Raw genomic sequence first — 15,296 nt, 5'->3', positions numbered from 1 at the left:
AAGTCTGTTTGATGAGAGGGAAGTTTATTACACAATGTGGATGATCCATTTTGAAGCAGTTCTAGCTCCAGTGTGTGTATGTGTATATTATATATAATTTGTAAAGAATTAAACTGATAGCTAGTGTTAGGTGAAATGTGGCAGGACTTTAACGTTCAACAGTAGCTGAGAGAGGAGTTGTCAGCTGGGGGGAAACCGTGCCCTAGAAATCCAAACACAAAATGGAAGACTAAGACTTTAAGCTGCCATCTGCACCATCTTTAGCTCTTGAATCTATCCCAGCCTCAGCAATTGTTAAAGTATTCAGAATCATTACCATATGCTGTAAGAAAAGATACACTAAAGGGAATGCTTTAAAAATTAGCCAGAACATAGACGCTTGAGACAAACTGCTAAAGTTAATGTTGATGACACAGGGGTATCTGAGCAACCACTTCTCAGCTGTTCACCAACAGAACAGATGTCCTCTGCTGCTAAGAATCAGAACAGATGAGAGGCAGAAATAAGGTGCTTTTGATTCCAGGCACAATTTCAGGCCCTTCCTATTCCCAAAGAGACATGGGGCACAGTGGGGAAAGACAACAGAGTGAGGAAGTGCTTTTTAAAAGCATCACTGATGATTTAGAAGGGTAACAGAATAGAGAGATTAGAAAAAAAAAGAATGAACAGAGGAGTGAGCAAGAAAGATAGAGAAGGATGAGAAAAAGAAGAGGGTAGTGAGCAAACACCATTTTCCTCTGCACTACACCTTTTACTGTTAAGTGTCCTTTTCTCATCTAAATGGCGGGCTGAAGAAGTAATCAACCTTCCCCAAAGAGTCATCAAAAGTCCTCTCAGGCACATTTTCCCCAACTGGCAAGATGTCAGTTTTGTCATTGAAAGTCTGGACACCTTACATTTATTCACCACCACAGTAGTAGTTTACTCCTGAGGGCATTTTGTGCCAAAAAATTAAAATTCTGCACACAAGATTTTAAAATTCTACAAAATTTTGCAAATTTTATTTGTCAAATAAATGTAGAGACTCCAACATGGCATTGGGGAGCACAGGCCACTGGCTGCACAGAGGTGGGAGATCATTGTGCAACTCCCCCCAGGACACGGACTCAGTGGTGAGACTGCACCCAACCCTGACACAGTGCAAGGACCCAGCCTGCCCCAGAAAACACCCCAGGGCCCTGCCCCTCTCTGTGGGCTGGCAGGCTCAGCAAGGCAGGATCCAAGAGTGGAGGGGCTTAGTGTGGGAGGATCCAGGTGTGGGTTAAGAGGGTTCTGTATGGGGCAATCTGGGTGCAGGTGACTCAGTGGGGGATGCAGGTGTGGCTCTGGATCCACAGGGGCTTACTTGGGGGGTTCTGGGTGCAACAGTAATGGGACTCTGCAGGGGGGTCCAGGTGAACTGGTTAGGGATCAGCGGGGGGGGGAGGGGCGGGGGGGAGGGAGGTGTCTGGGTGTGCGGCTCAGTGCGGTGGGGATCCAGGTGCAGCTGGTTGGGGCTTGGTGTGTGGGGGGATCCGGGTGGCTCGTCGGGATGGTCCAGGTGCAGGGGGAGTGGGGCTTATCGGGGGGCTGAGGAGAGGTTCTAAGTGTGGGGAGGGAGGAGGAAGGCTTGGTGGGAGGGTCTGGGTATGAGGGGGTCTGGATGCAAAAGAGTTGGACATATTGGGGAGCAGCAACCTGTACAGGAATCCCTCACCCTGCAGCTGAGGAGCAATGGGTGCAGGAAGCGGGGGGAGTTTGCAGAGCTTCCTGCAGCTGGGGGAGAAATCTGGGGTGGGTCTGAGCTGGCCCCAGATGCTGTGCAGAGGAAGAGGAAGTTTCATCTTCCCCAGCCCAGCTGGGGCTAGCAGCTGAGCCTGGCGCAGGAAAGGAGCCACCAGCCAGGTCTTCCCCAGTCCTGTCTCCTGCCCCACAGTGATTTACCTCTCTGTCAGCTGCCCTGGGCACCCAAAACATACTGCAGGGGAAGGTCGTTTGTCTGCAGGGAAGCAAAGATATCTGCGGGAGACAAATTCTGTGCATGTGCAGTGACGCAGAATTCCCCCTTTTCCATTCAGCTTATCCAGAACACCATTAGCATTTGAGAGTGAAGGATCATTTGGATTTTAGGGGAGTTATTTTTTAAATATACTGTAGGCCTGGCTTGACACAAGTAACTCGCCTAATTTCTTAGTGGGCATAATTGGGAAGGTGAATGGAATGTTAAGTTGTAAATAGGGGCTTGACAGGAAGTCTGTGCTAACTAAGATAAGCAGCAATACCTTGATGGAGACTATGGACAAAATAAACCTGGAATGTAAAGATCAGTTTCCACGTGGACAGCACATGGCTAGAGAATGATGTACACCGACTGGTTCCTGCAAAGTAAGCAAGCCAATCCAAAAAATTTGTGATTTCATGTATAGCAAATGCAACATATTGTGTAAAGGCATACAAAGGAAGAGGTTTTCTGTGTAACTTTGGATGTGTGGTACACCCTAGACCCCCTGCGATCAACTCAGCGTAGCTTTGCTATATGTCAAATAGAGGAATGTGAGTGACGAAATCCAGAGTCAAACTGAGTGTTTTGAATCCCAGGGAACTGGCTGAAGTGTTCTCCCAGAACTGGACAAGGTGTAGTGGAAAAGGTCTCAGAGGGAATCCCAATATAAACTTTTAAAAAAATTCATATGGTATAAATACTTTATTTGAAGGTCAGAGGCTGTATGGTACAGTAAACAGGACACTGGGTGGGGACTTAGGAGAGCTAGGTTCTACTCCCAGCTCGGAAATTAACCTGCTGTGCAACCTTGAGCAAGTCATTTCAACTTGCTATGCCCATTTCCCCTCCTGTCCATCATTCTAATTTAATCAGATTGTAAATTCTTCAGGTAGGGAATGTCTCTTATTATGCGCATATACAGCTCCCATCACAATGGGGCACTATTCAGAGTTGGAGCCTCTATGTACTAAATGTCTGTGCATTTCAGACTAAACGTGGGGTTGGGTACAAATTGGAATGTCTATCTCTAAACTTGCAAAGTCTTAATCATCCTGCACAACAATTTTTTTTTTAAATAAAAAGGATTTTATTTATGATTCCTATGATTTGGATTTTCCAGATGATTTAGCCCACCAGCATATTAGGCATTTGAATTTAAACTAACTAAAGCAACAGATATTTTGTAAGAAAGTAGAAAAAAACCAAACTACAGCCCAAGCTAATAGTTGCAGCAAACTGTACAGATTTAGGGAGAAATCCCATGCTCCTAACAGGGACATGTCCTCATGGCTATTAAGATCTTTAGTATCTATTAGAAAGGCACAAAGAAATGTGCTTTATAAAAACAGTTAATTCTTAATCTATCTTCTCCCTTTAAATTGAATTTAGCTTGCATGGGAAATAAGGCTATTTAGTTCCCAAAAAGTGTGACATGTAAACTGCACTGAAAGGCAGTTTGCATGATCATTCGCATACCTTCCTTTCAGATTTTCAAGTTCTCTGTGGTGAAGCATGCTTCTCATGTGTTCATCCATCTCCTACAAAAGGAAAAAAAAAAAAAAAAGCATAACTCATGATTCATTTTACTCTGCATGAGGATATATTCTGCTCTAATAGGTCTTTTCTATTTCTTTTGAAGGTGGTGTCACCCTGAGGAATTACCCACTAAGCTTCCTTCCATAGGATTGATCTTTGGGATTCATATAGAAGGAGGGCAGAGCTCTAGAAGGTGGATATAGAAAAGCGTACATAGAATGAGGCAAGGGCTCTGACTTCAACGTGTTCCACTCCTTGCTAGAAAATAACTGTACAACAATTATTTCTTTAAAAAAACATTCCACAACATAAACAGTCTTAGTTTGGCTTTTTTTAACATCCCCCCCCAAAAATCAGAATATTTACAACGTTAGGGCTGCTTGTGAGTGTATATGCATTATGATACAGTGTTACTTTACATCAACACACACTGCTTTGCTCTGCAGGACCTGTTTCATTCGGTGCGCATTCTAGACAGAACTGAGACATGCATAGTGAATTGGTTTTGGATTTAAAACAGTTTTGACTCATTCACTGCAGTCATTGTATAACATGTTGCAAATGAGGCAGATGTCTGCTAGAAGAGGAAGAACACTCATGTTAAGGAACAGGAATGGGACTAGGCGCTCCATTTTCTTTTCCTGCCTAGAACAGACACACTTGGAAAAATGGCCACCCTTCTCTCTCTGCTCTCAGATCCTCATTAATAAAATGGGAATAGCACTTTGTCCTTACTAAAATGTTATGAAAATAAAAGTAATTACTGTTTGTGAGATACTCTGATACTGCATTGATAAGCACTACAAGAAAGTCTAAGGAAAAGAAAAATTCCATCTGCAGTGCAGGGTTTGGAAGACATGCCGTAAACAAGCCACAGCAAATACTAAACAAGGATGATGAGAAAATGAGCTGCCTCAATTGATAAACAATGTCCTTCTGACATATTGAAAGATGTAGGGACCCATCACAAAAAACAAAATATGATTATGTCATAAGACACTCTGAATGCACAAGGGAACAGAATTAAGGCTGAGGGGGCTTCTGAGTGCTTGACTTACAACTTTCATACACTTTTTAATGTAATCATACAAAAGATTACATTAAAACTTGAAAGCCATGGATATTTTTAATACTTAATGAGAATGTATATCCAGTACATGAACACATTGAGGAAGAGGCTATCAGGAAGTACTGAAACAATTCTATTTCATTCAATAGACCTGAAGATCTCTATCAGTTTCTGATACAAAAAGTTATCTTTACAGTTTCTTTTTTAAAAGAAAGGACACATTTCTCCCATGCTGCATATAGCCAGATCGCCACATACAAAGATATTAGCCTTGCAAATTCATTTTATTTTTTACCTTTTTTGAGCTGTACACGATGTGACATAGTATGCATTTTCGTTCTCGAGCCATGACTACATTGGACAGCTCTTACCCCAAACCTGAAAATAGAAAGAGAGATCCTGGACACTGTTTCTTATCAGTCCAATTGTCTTGAAGATATTAAAAATAAGAGCTCCTTCTTACAAGGACCATACTGAAATGTCCCTGTGTCTCCTCCCGCCTTTTAAAAAGCACCTCTCACATCTATGTATGGCTTACATTTTCAACTGGCACTAAATTATTTTAAGTAGTCATCTAAAGACTACAAAAAAAAAAAAAAAAAAAAAAAAGGATTGAGAGATCAGATTCTTGTCAAGCGGGGTTTGAAGCACTGAAAGCAGTCATGCAATTAGCTTGGCAAAGAAGAAAGTCTATCATAGTCTGGATGGTCACAAGAGAGATACTTAAGGAATTATCCTAAAGAACTAATTGTACATAAACAAAGGCAACTACAGATTGAAGAAAATGTTACTTGCTAAATATGTGTTTTTAAATATAGTAAATGAATTTCCATGATAAAATAAAATGTCTTTAATAACTAATTCAATCAGACATCATGCTCATAACAATCTAGGTTATAACAGATGGTGATAGATTTATTTATGTAATGGGATAAAACATTGTTCTCTTCTTCTCACAAGTCATTAAGTAACACTAAGCAACAGGGGGAAAAAAAATAGACAGACACCTATAACTATTGCCCATTTCTAGATCAATGACTGGCAAAAAGTATCCCTCACCTTAAAGTGAAGAGAAATAGGGGAAAGAAAATATATCATGTAATGTTGTGCTAATGCTGTCAGACATACATAAATCTTGTGAACAAGACATTATTCAGCCATCTTTGAAGTGTTGCTATTTTACAGATAAGCATTTCTATAAGGGCTAGTTTAGCCAAGGTTGCAAAATTCATAGTCATAAGTGACCCCAATTTAACAAGGAATCTCCATCCACTATTCCCCAAACTCTCTCGACAAATACACAGTGCAGTTCAGAAATTATTATTTAATCTTACCCAATGACAACATTAAACCCTCATATCTGGTATGGCTTAGAAGTTTCAGGCACATAGTTGGTGGGAATAGGATGCACAATGAATCTTGGCTTTTGTAGTTGTGGGGCCCAATCAAATGGCTTTGCAGGTGGAGCCCATATATGCCTGAACCAGCCCTGAGCAATAACTGCATTCTAATTCAGCATTTCATGAAATGACAGGAAATTCAAAATAGGGTTCCTTAACAAATTCCTCCCAATTTAGTATTTTTCAGTAGATAACTGTCAATGTCACTAACAGCTGTTCAGTGTAACCAAAATTCAGAATTGTCTCCCCATCGGTCATTTCAACCCTCAGTCATCATAATGTAAAATGACTTTCCCTCTAAAAAAGAAAAACTTGGTCTGATCATACTGAAATAAATGCATGCATATATTTAAACATGTGAAACTCAATCATGAAGAGTACCAAGTATACCAGCTAGTCAGTGTGCATTACTGGTGTGCCACTCTTGCCTTTACTGAAATGTACATTTGCTTCACAAGGAAAATTAACACATATATGAAAACACTATCAGGTACATAACCACTTTATTTGAATGATTAATGACAAAGACATTTATATCTGGGATACTCGGTGTTGAAATATGTACTAAATCATGATCAGGTCTAGAGTTTAGCATCTCCATATGGCAAAGTTTAGTGGAAAGTCAAACTGAATATGACTACTAGATGCTTGCATGCCAAATGCACTTGCCTTCATTGGAGCTCAAAGTGAACTTTCAGAACCAAGTATTTGGGGTTATTCGAAGACACTTTTAAAAAAACTGTTCAAATTTTGTAAGTAACTAAAATAGCTAAACAAAATGTTACCACACTTCTCAAAAGAAATTCAGATTTGGGCTGAGAACAATCATGAAAAATTTTGGACTGAAGCATAATTTTATGGCATGTTAATAAGCACATGAGAACAGGAGCTCAGAATGGAAGTGCCTGATCAGCACACTTTCTACTACTGATGAGGCGTTATTCATTGTAAGATCCAAGTGACAAAAATCTCTTTAAAATTCAAGAAACTTATGTTAATATGATTAATATAAGGATATTATTGAAAAGCAGGAGGTGCTAATCCTTATACTGATTACAGATGGCTTCCTTCTGTGTAAGGATCTGTTCTGCTGTCACAATATTCTTTACCAGTGCTACTCTGTAGTTTAATAGAATAATGTCCACATGTGTTTAGGATATTGCTTCAAATTAGCAGAGCATTATGGAATTTGTCAGACATTTGTGCAAAAGGGTGGCATGGGACTTAATAAGGACAAAGAGGTCAGTGGAGTATATGTGACTATTGGCCCCAGGTAAGTGTGTAACATTAAAATGACTTTTAACAAGTAGAGCTAAAATTGCACCTGCTTTGGCTAATTAAAACATATCATGGTAACTATACACGATTACAGGAAGAGTTTAAGGCTCCCTCTAACTGCCCAATCAACTGGGCATTGCTTATTAGAGTACTAAAAATACTAACTGATTTCAATTGCTATTGGCTGTTGCTATGCAAGCACAAACAGTTTTGTCTCTGCAGAGAGAGACAGACTCTTGGAGCTGGAGCATTCAGAGAGGCTCCAGGATCTAGGAGACATTGTAGGTGACTAGGAGACAGGAGGCCCAACTTTTATTTCCAGCTCAGCCACTGACTCACTGTACAAACTGGGGAAAGTCGTCACTTTCTTTCTCTTGCTTAATTTTCAACCATCTCCTCCAACAGAACCTTTGCAAGACTCACCTTTCTAAAGTGCTTTGAAGTTATGCAAAAGGTACAATAAGTTCAAAATATTATCTACAATAGTTTCCTTAGGCTTGGTCTACACTTAAATGTTAGTGTGACATAGCTATGGCACTCATGGATGTGACAAACCCATATGCCTGAGCACCATAGCTATGCCAACTTAACCCCTAGCATAGATACAGCTGAGTCAATGAAAAAATGCTTCCATCGACCTAGCTATCATCGTTTGAGGAAGTGGAGTTCCTACAGCAATGGGAAAAATCCCTTCCATCATCGTAGGACACGCTTATACTATGGTGCCACAGACGCATAGATATGGTGCCATAGTGCAAACTTGGCCTTATTGGTTACATAACAGTGTTGAGATCCAGGAAGAGCTTGGGTACAAATCTTAGCTAAGCCATTTACTCCATGTGTAACTTCAGTCAAGACAGTTGACCTTCTTTGTACCCAAGTCAGCTCAGCTGTAAAGCAGTTAAAATAAAGAATCAGGTGCTCACTACTCCAGCACAAGCAGAACTTACATAGAAAGTATGCTAATTTTTTTTTTTTTAAAGGGAAAAAGATAACAGATACATTTTCAATACTAGATAACCTCCAGGCTTAGCCAGAGTTAATCATTTTTGCCTTGGACACCAGCAATCTACCGAATGGCTTCAGATATAAGATTATAAGAGTGGAAAATGTGTTATGATAATATAAATAAAAGTCAATCAACCATGACCAAAAAGAAATCTGAGACACATTTTTGTGAGTACTACCTGGGAAGGCTGGCTGTTTCAATAGCAGGAGGTAGTGCTCCTTTGCTCCATACACTTGGATTTTAGGGAAATATTGTTCCCAAACTGTGGTTTAAAGAGGGAAAATATGCATTTTACCATCATCTGGGGCCATCTTAACGGTGATAAGCTGGTTCTGACGTGCCTGTGGCTTGCAAGTTTAAAAAGTGAGAGTGTGTATGAGAAATACAAATTTACTGAATCAACTAAAGCAACTTGTAGGGAATAAATCTCTTACATGAAGAGTCTGGAAAACATTTCTGGCAAACAAAAACTGTCTAAATAGAAAATATAAGGCATTAAATTACTTCCTGCCATAATATTCATTAGCCTATAACTACTGCTCAGATGTTCAACCTTGGCAGATAGCATACGTTAAAAATGTATGTCAAAGCTAAATTTGCTACAGATCAATGGCTGAGTATTCGGACTATATAAAGCCACAGCTGAAGTGGAGTGTGAGGACTGCCTAACATACCAGCTGCTTGGAAATCCTCAGGACTCCTCAAAGAGATCTTTAGTTCAAGCTCCCACATAAGGACATTCATCTTTTACAGTCCTAGCAGATAGAACATATGTTCTATCTCTTGAAAAACCTTGGAGGCCTAGAACTTCATCTCTGCAATGCAGACTGCCTTGGTGGTGTTCTCAGCTTATGGTAGGAAGGCGCAAAGTGCTTTTGCTAAATTAGTGACCCCACTCTCCCCCAGCAACTGATCACACAAGTTCTGTAGTCCAGCTAGAGTCCCATTGCCTTCCCATCTTTAAGGCAACTGTAGTATTTGCAGGTACCACAAGAAATGGGAAGGGACAGGATTACAAAGAGGTAATCCACAACAAAGGGCTTCGGTAAAAGTCTTAGGGAGGGAAGGGGGTGGGGGTCACTGCTGACCTTAGCAGTACTGTCAGCCTATTTGAGCAAGAGACTGTGAAAAGGGCTGAACTCTAATAAAGCACTGCAAAGAACTACTGCTCTGCTGCACCATATTTAGTTTAAAAGATTGCTGATCATCCAATTTCAGGTCACTCTGCCCAGCTGCTCAGTGTCACATAGAAGATTCTGTGAAGTAACACTCAGCCTTCAAAAATTTTACACTTCCACCTAAAATAGTATGGCAAAAGGGACATTGCCGGGCACCATAGACCCAAAATTCAGGTCCCTATAATTAAGAATTTATGATGCTTAATATTAATAGAGGTAGGCTTTTTTTGTTTGTTTGTTTTAACTTAAGGAAGATGTTTGTTTGTATTTAAATATTCCTCTGCAGAGTATGCAGCATCAACACTGAACTACAGAGTTTTGTATAGCACTTTGAATATGCAAACAAATGAAAACCAAAAAGTGAAAACAGCTATACAAAATTGAAACTGATCATTTTATTTTCATTCTCCAAGCTGTCTGAAATGCAAAAAGAAAACAGATAGCATAACAGAATGTAAATTAGTGTTTCAAAGATTTCTGTTTGTCATCTAAACTGTTACTAGCATAAATTTTCTTGCTTATCTAACAATATTTTAACCAGCATGTCTGTTTAATAATACCAATTATTTAAGTATTGTAGATTGTGCTCTTCACCAACTCAGCTCTGAAACTCTGCATAGAGCAGTTTTTCTGTATACAGCAAGGCTCTCTTTCAGAAATTTGTTTTTAATTCCTAGGGACTCAAAATCTGAAACCTCCAACTGGACAACAAAAGCTATGCATTCATTTTTTAACTGAACCTTAAAGAAGTGTCCTCTAAATATACACTTTTGCCCAGGTTGCTGTGGAAATAGAGTACAAATTTAGATTTTTGAAGCCCTGATGCAAAGGTAATGGACAAAAGAAAAGTGAATATTTTTTGTCAGGGGTGGATGTAAAAGTTTAATAACTTCAGTGTTAAAGAAATTCTTTTAAAACATTTCACCCCTAGCATCCAAGCCTCAATTTTTTTTTTTTGTAATATATTTATCCTTACACAACCCCTTGTAGGGAAGAATTATTATACCCATTTTACTACTTAAGAACTGAGACACACAGATTAAGTGATTTGCCCAAAGTCACAAAGGAAGCCTGTTGTGGCGCAGGGAAATAAATCCAGGTATCCTGAGTTCTAGGAATTCCAAGTTCCAGGCTAGCAACCTAATTACTGAATCATCCCATCCTTCCTCTAGTATATATACACATGTAACATTTTAATTACTTTCCACATATCACAACTGTATAACTCATGAAACAATGAGCACCAAAAACCAAGATGCTCAAGTTGTTTTGGTAGTTCTTTTCAACTTTCCCTTACGGTACTTGTTGACTATCGGTCTCGTGCCGGTATTTAGCCTTAGATGGAGTTTACCACCAGCTTTGGGCTGCATTCCCAAGCAACCCGACTCCAAGAAGACCCGGGCCCGGCGCGCCGGGGGCCGCTACCGGCCTCACACCGTCCATGGGCACCTCTTAACAGTTTCATGCCCTCGAGGCCGGTAGTGGCCCCCGGCGCGCCGGAACCGGGTCTTCTTGGAGTCAGGTTGCTTGGGAATGCAGCCCAAAGCTGGTGGTAAACTCCATCTAAGGCTAAATACCGGCACGAGACCAATAGTCAACAAGTACCGTAAGGGAAAGTTGAAAAGAAAGATGTTTTGGGTAACTATTGTTTTATCAGATAACTGATATTCACCTATAAGTTAGGCTGATTATGCCAGCATGCACTCAACTTGCTATATGTTGGTATTTGATTATGTGTTTTTCAATAGGTGACCATCTGTGAAAACTAATATTGGGGAGTTTGATGCTTCTGAAAAGAAGTCTGCCAGTCCTTATTGTGAGGATTTCAATTATCCCTTCAGTCACAAATGAAGGCCGCATTATAATGGGCAAAATGGTGTAACATGCATCCATCCACACCAGCTTTTCCAGGCACTCAAGTTAGAGTTAAACACATGCTCAAGTACCTTGTTGAACTGGGATTTAGACGCACTATTCCACTGCAAGGAAAAGGACCAGGTAGCCATTTCATGCTATGGGTGCTTCTGCAAAGGTTCCCCTTATTTATTACAGATACACTTCAAGATCCCAGAAGTTGCAACACAAAAGTTAATATCCATTAGTTACTGGCAAGGGTCCCTATGACTTTCCCTCAGCTGAAACTGAGAACATCTTAACAACTAGAGTGGATGGACTTTTCCAACATCAAAAGAAATCAAAAGGAAGATAAAGTGTGACAGAAGCCTGGTGCAATATGATAGACATCTCATGTCTATCACACTTTCCACTACATCTGAAAAATGTTTCTCATCTATGTGAGAAGTTAAACCATTTTTCAACACCAGTTTTCAAGAAAACCTTTGAACAGGATTTCTTCTGATCTGTTCCTGGGAATAGCTGTTTAGTGAAGAGGGATCTTGTATTTGGAGCAAAAAATTAGTAAAATTTAATGGAAAAAATCAGTTACAACATACAAGAGGGGGAAAATGTCTATAAAATTGAGAAATTCCTTGCAATGTACGATATTTTCTTCTATAATTTTCCTGTTGCCCTGCTAAAACTGGTTATAAAAACAAGTAAAACCCTGTATCACCACCTGGTGGCAGAATTAATCATAGAAGCTTCCAACTACTTGATGCTAAGAGACTTTTATGAATTTAAATTTGGCCCAAATATTCAATTTTGCAAAGACAAACTTTAATAAAACATAAGATCAAGGTAAATTGACTAAATTTATCAATCTGTTAAATGGAGATTACAACATTCCTATAAAGCACATAAATTAAGATCAACATTTGTACAGCACTTTGAATATGAAAAGCAATACATAAGCGCTAAGTATTATTCTCAGTGCTGGATATGGGAGTCTGATATAAATTAAGATAGTTTGGTGGCCGCATAAGAGAAATATGGACTATAAAGTGAAAAATATTTTGCTCGGAGTGATTCAGATATTAAGATACCATTAGTTTACAGCCAGCCACTGGTTTGATTCATTCTTGGCCTCTGAACTGGAAGTATGAGACTGGAACACCTCTTATTAATGAAATCTAACATTTGAAGTTAGTCTATATTGAAGAGGGGGAGTCATGTGGCAATGCTTAAAGAAGTTGTCTTTCACCCTTGTTAGCAGTTCCAGCAGAGAGGCCATGAAAACTGAGTTACCCTCTCATAATCCTTCCAGTTCAGAGTTGAGGCATATTTGTGATGTGCAGGCATCCTAGAAATCCATTTGCCATGGAAAAAAGAGGAATTTGCATTTTTCTGTTTTTAAAAAAAAGTTTTTAGATTTTGTGTAAAAATAAAAACATATTAACTAAATTTTACTGAAAGTACCAGTTTTGCTTATTCGATGTATGCAACCTCCCATTCCTGGGGTTGATTTTTGAATGTGTTTTACATTTACATAGCTAACCATACGCCAATAAATTGCTTCTGGTTACTCAATGGCATATAGGGATTCATGTTTTAATGCATCTCAAATTTCACGTCAGCCTCCAGAAATGAGTAGTGAAAGTTATGAAAAGATGCCAAAAACTTGAAAAATCACCCCTAAAGACTGAATTTGGCAAGGACAAATTTCACATTAATGGTAATGTGCTGTTTTGTACTGTATGCAGCACATCTGTAGATTACATTCAAAATCAGACAACTGTAGAACACATGAAAAGCGCTAAACATAAACTGAATGCAAAGAAATGAAAACAAGAGACTGCAACAGCAGGACCATGGACAACAGTAAACAATGCACTGTGACTGGTTCATTCTGTTAATTTTATTTTGTAATAATGACTGATGGCACTGGTAGGCTTCGAACTTGCTTAAAAATTGTAATTATATCAATAAAACATTGTGTTCAACTGATGCCTATATATATTGTGGCTAGGGAAACTAAAGTTCAGCGTTTCATTTTAATCATGGAAAAACACTGATTCTTCTGTTTTTTTAATTGGAGAATTTTGGGCTTTTTAATAACAGAAAACTAGAATCCCTGGTGATACAGGGAACTACACTGTGCTGCCCATGCTGCACCTGTTATGTAAACAGAGGTCATGCCATATCCAGGGCTGACAAGCCAGAAGCAATCCCTTCAGCAGCACTAAGTTCGGGTGAGGGGAGGAGGTGGAAGAAGGGGGAAGAGGAGAAGGGGAGAGAAGGGTAAATAATAGCCAGACTAAAAGCAAGGTTGTTTAAAATGAAATATAACAGTGACAGCAAATTGCGGGCCCAAAATGACAAACACTTAAGTAAAAATATTAGGACTGTCAAGTGATTAAAAATATTAATCGTGATTAATCGCACAATTAATCACACTGTTAAACAATAACAGAATACCATTTATTTAAATATTTTGGATGTTTTCTACATTTTCAAATATATTGATTTCAATTACAACACAGAATACGAAGTGTACAGTGCTCATGCTATAGTTATTTTCGATTACAAATATTGGCACTGTAAAAAATAGTATTTTCAATTCACCTAATAAAAGTACTGTAGTGCAATCTCTTTACCATGAAAGTTGAACTTACAAATGTAGAATTATGTTAAAAAAAACTGCAGTCCAAAACAAAACAATGTAAAACTTTAGAGCCTACAAGTCCATTCAGTCCTACTTCTTGTTCAGCCAATCACTCAAACAAGTTTGTTTACATTTGCAGGAGATAATGCTGCCCTCTTCTTGTTTACAATGTCACCTGAAAAGGAGAACAGGCGTTCGCCTGGCACTGTTGTAGCTGGCGTTGCAAGATACTTACGTGCCAGACGCGCTAAAGATTCATATGTCCCTTCATGCTTCAAACACCATTCCAGAGGACATGCATCCATGCTGATGACGGGTTCTGCTTGATAACTATCCAAAGCAGTACGGACCGAAGGACATTCATTTTCATCATCTGAGTCAGATGTCACCAACAGAAAGTTGATTTTCTTTTTTTGGTGGTTTGGGTTCTGTAGCTTCTGCATCAGAGTGTTGCTCTTTTAAGATTTTTGAAAGCCTGCTCCACACCTCATCCCTCTCAGATTCTGGAAGGCACTTCAGATTCTGGAACCTTGGGTTGAGTGATGTAGCTATCTTTAGAAATCTCACATTGGTATCTTCTTTGTGTTTTGTCAAATCTGCAGTGAAAGTATTCTTAAAATGAACATGTGCTGAGTCATCATCCGAGACTGCTATAACATGAAATATATGGCAGAATGCGGGTAAAACAGAGCAGAGGACATACAATTCTCCCCCAAGGAGTTTAGTCACTAAGTAATTATCGCATTATTTTTTTAAACGAGCATCATCAGCATGGAAGCATGTCCTCTGGAATGGTGGCTGAAGCATGAAGGGGCATATGAATGTTTAGCATTTCTGGCACGTAAATACCTCGCAATGCTGGCTACAAAAATGCCATGCAAATGCCTGTTCTCACTTTCAGATGATGTAAATAAGAAGCAGGAGGCATTATCTTCTGTAAATGTAAACAAACTTGTTTGTCTTAGCGACTGGCTGAACAAGAAGTAGGACTGAGTGGACTTGTAAAACTTTAGAGCTGTGGAAGCAGAGAAAGAACTGACAGGAAGGGGATGCAATGCATGACAGTTCGTTAGCAAGAGTTAGGCTAACTGTAACCGTAATAACGCGAGATTTGTAGAAGCGAGGAATGTGTGAGGCGAGTGGGAAAGAACTGTGAGAGAAGTTGTTGCGACCTTGTGTAGATAATGTGTAGATAATATGGAATGTAGACTAAGAGTCTACATTAGTGAGCAAAACAAGATATCAGAATGACCTATGTATAAACAAAATGCAGCTGTTGCTCATTATTGTCTGTAACAAAAGGTATAAATGCTTGCTGAAATTGTTTACCTGTTGAGAGACCTG

The 15,296-nt window shown here is 39.3% G+C and overlaps 1 protein-coding gene across 14 annotated transcripts in view; it reads right to left on the bottom strand.

Moving 5' to 3' along the window:
* Positions 1–15,296, bottom strand: part of ZNF106 (zinc finger protein 106) — a 79,209-nt gene that overhangs the window by 60,100 nt on the left and 3,813 nt on the right. For all 14 annotated transcript variants that reach the window (XM_005284616.5, XM_005284615.5, XM_008169902.4 and 11 more), the window contains 2 exons: positions 4,882–4,964; positions 3,458–3,519 (listed from right to left, as the gene is read on the bottom strand). In XM_005284616.5, coding sequence (XP_005284673.1) covers positions 3,458–3,519; positions 4,882–4,935 — 116 coding nt within the window. In that variant the 5' untranslated portion in view covers positions 4,936–4,964. The remainder of the gene's footprint in view (positions 1–3,457; positions 3,520–4,881; positions 4,965–15,296) is intronic.

This window comes from Chrysemys picta, chromosome 4, assembly GCF_011386835.1.
Source record: "Chrysemys picta bellii isolate R12L10 chromosome 4, ASM1138683v2, whole genome shotgun sequence".
Taxonomy (NCBI): domain Eukaryota; kingdom Metazoa; phylum Chordata; order Testudines; family Emydidae; genus Chrysemys; species Chrysemys picta.
Note: the sequence above shows the minus strand (reverse complement) of the source record. Positions and strands in the feature narration are given on the sequence as shown.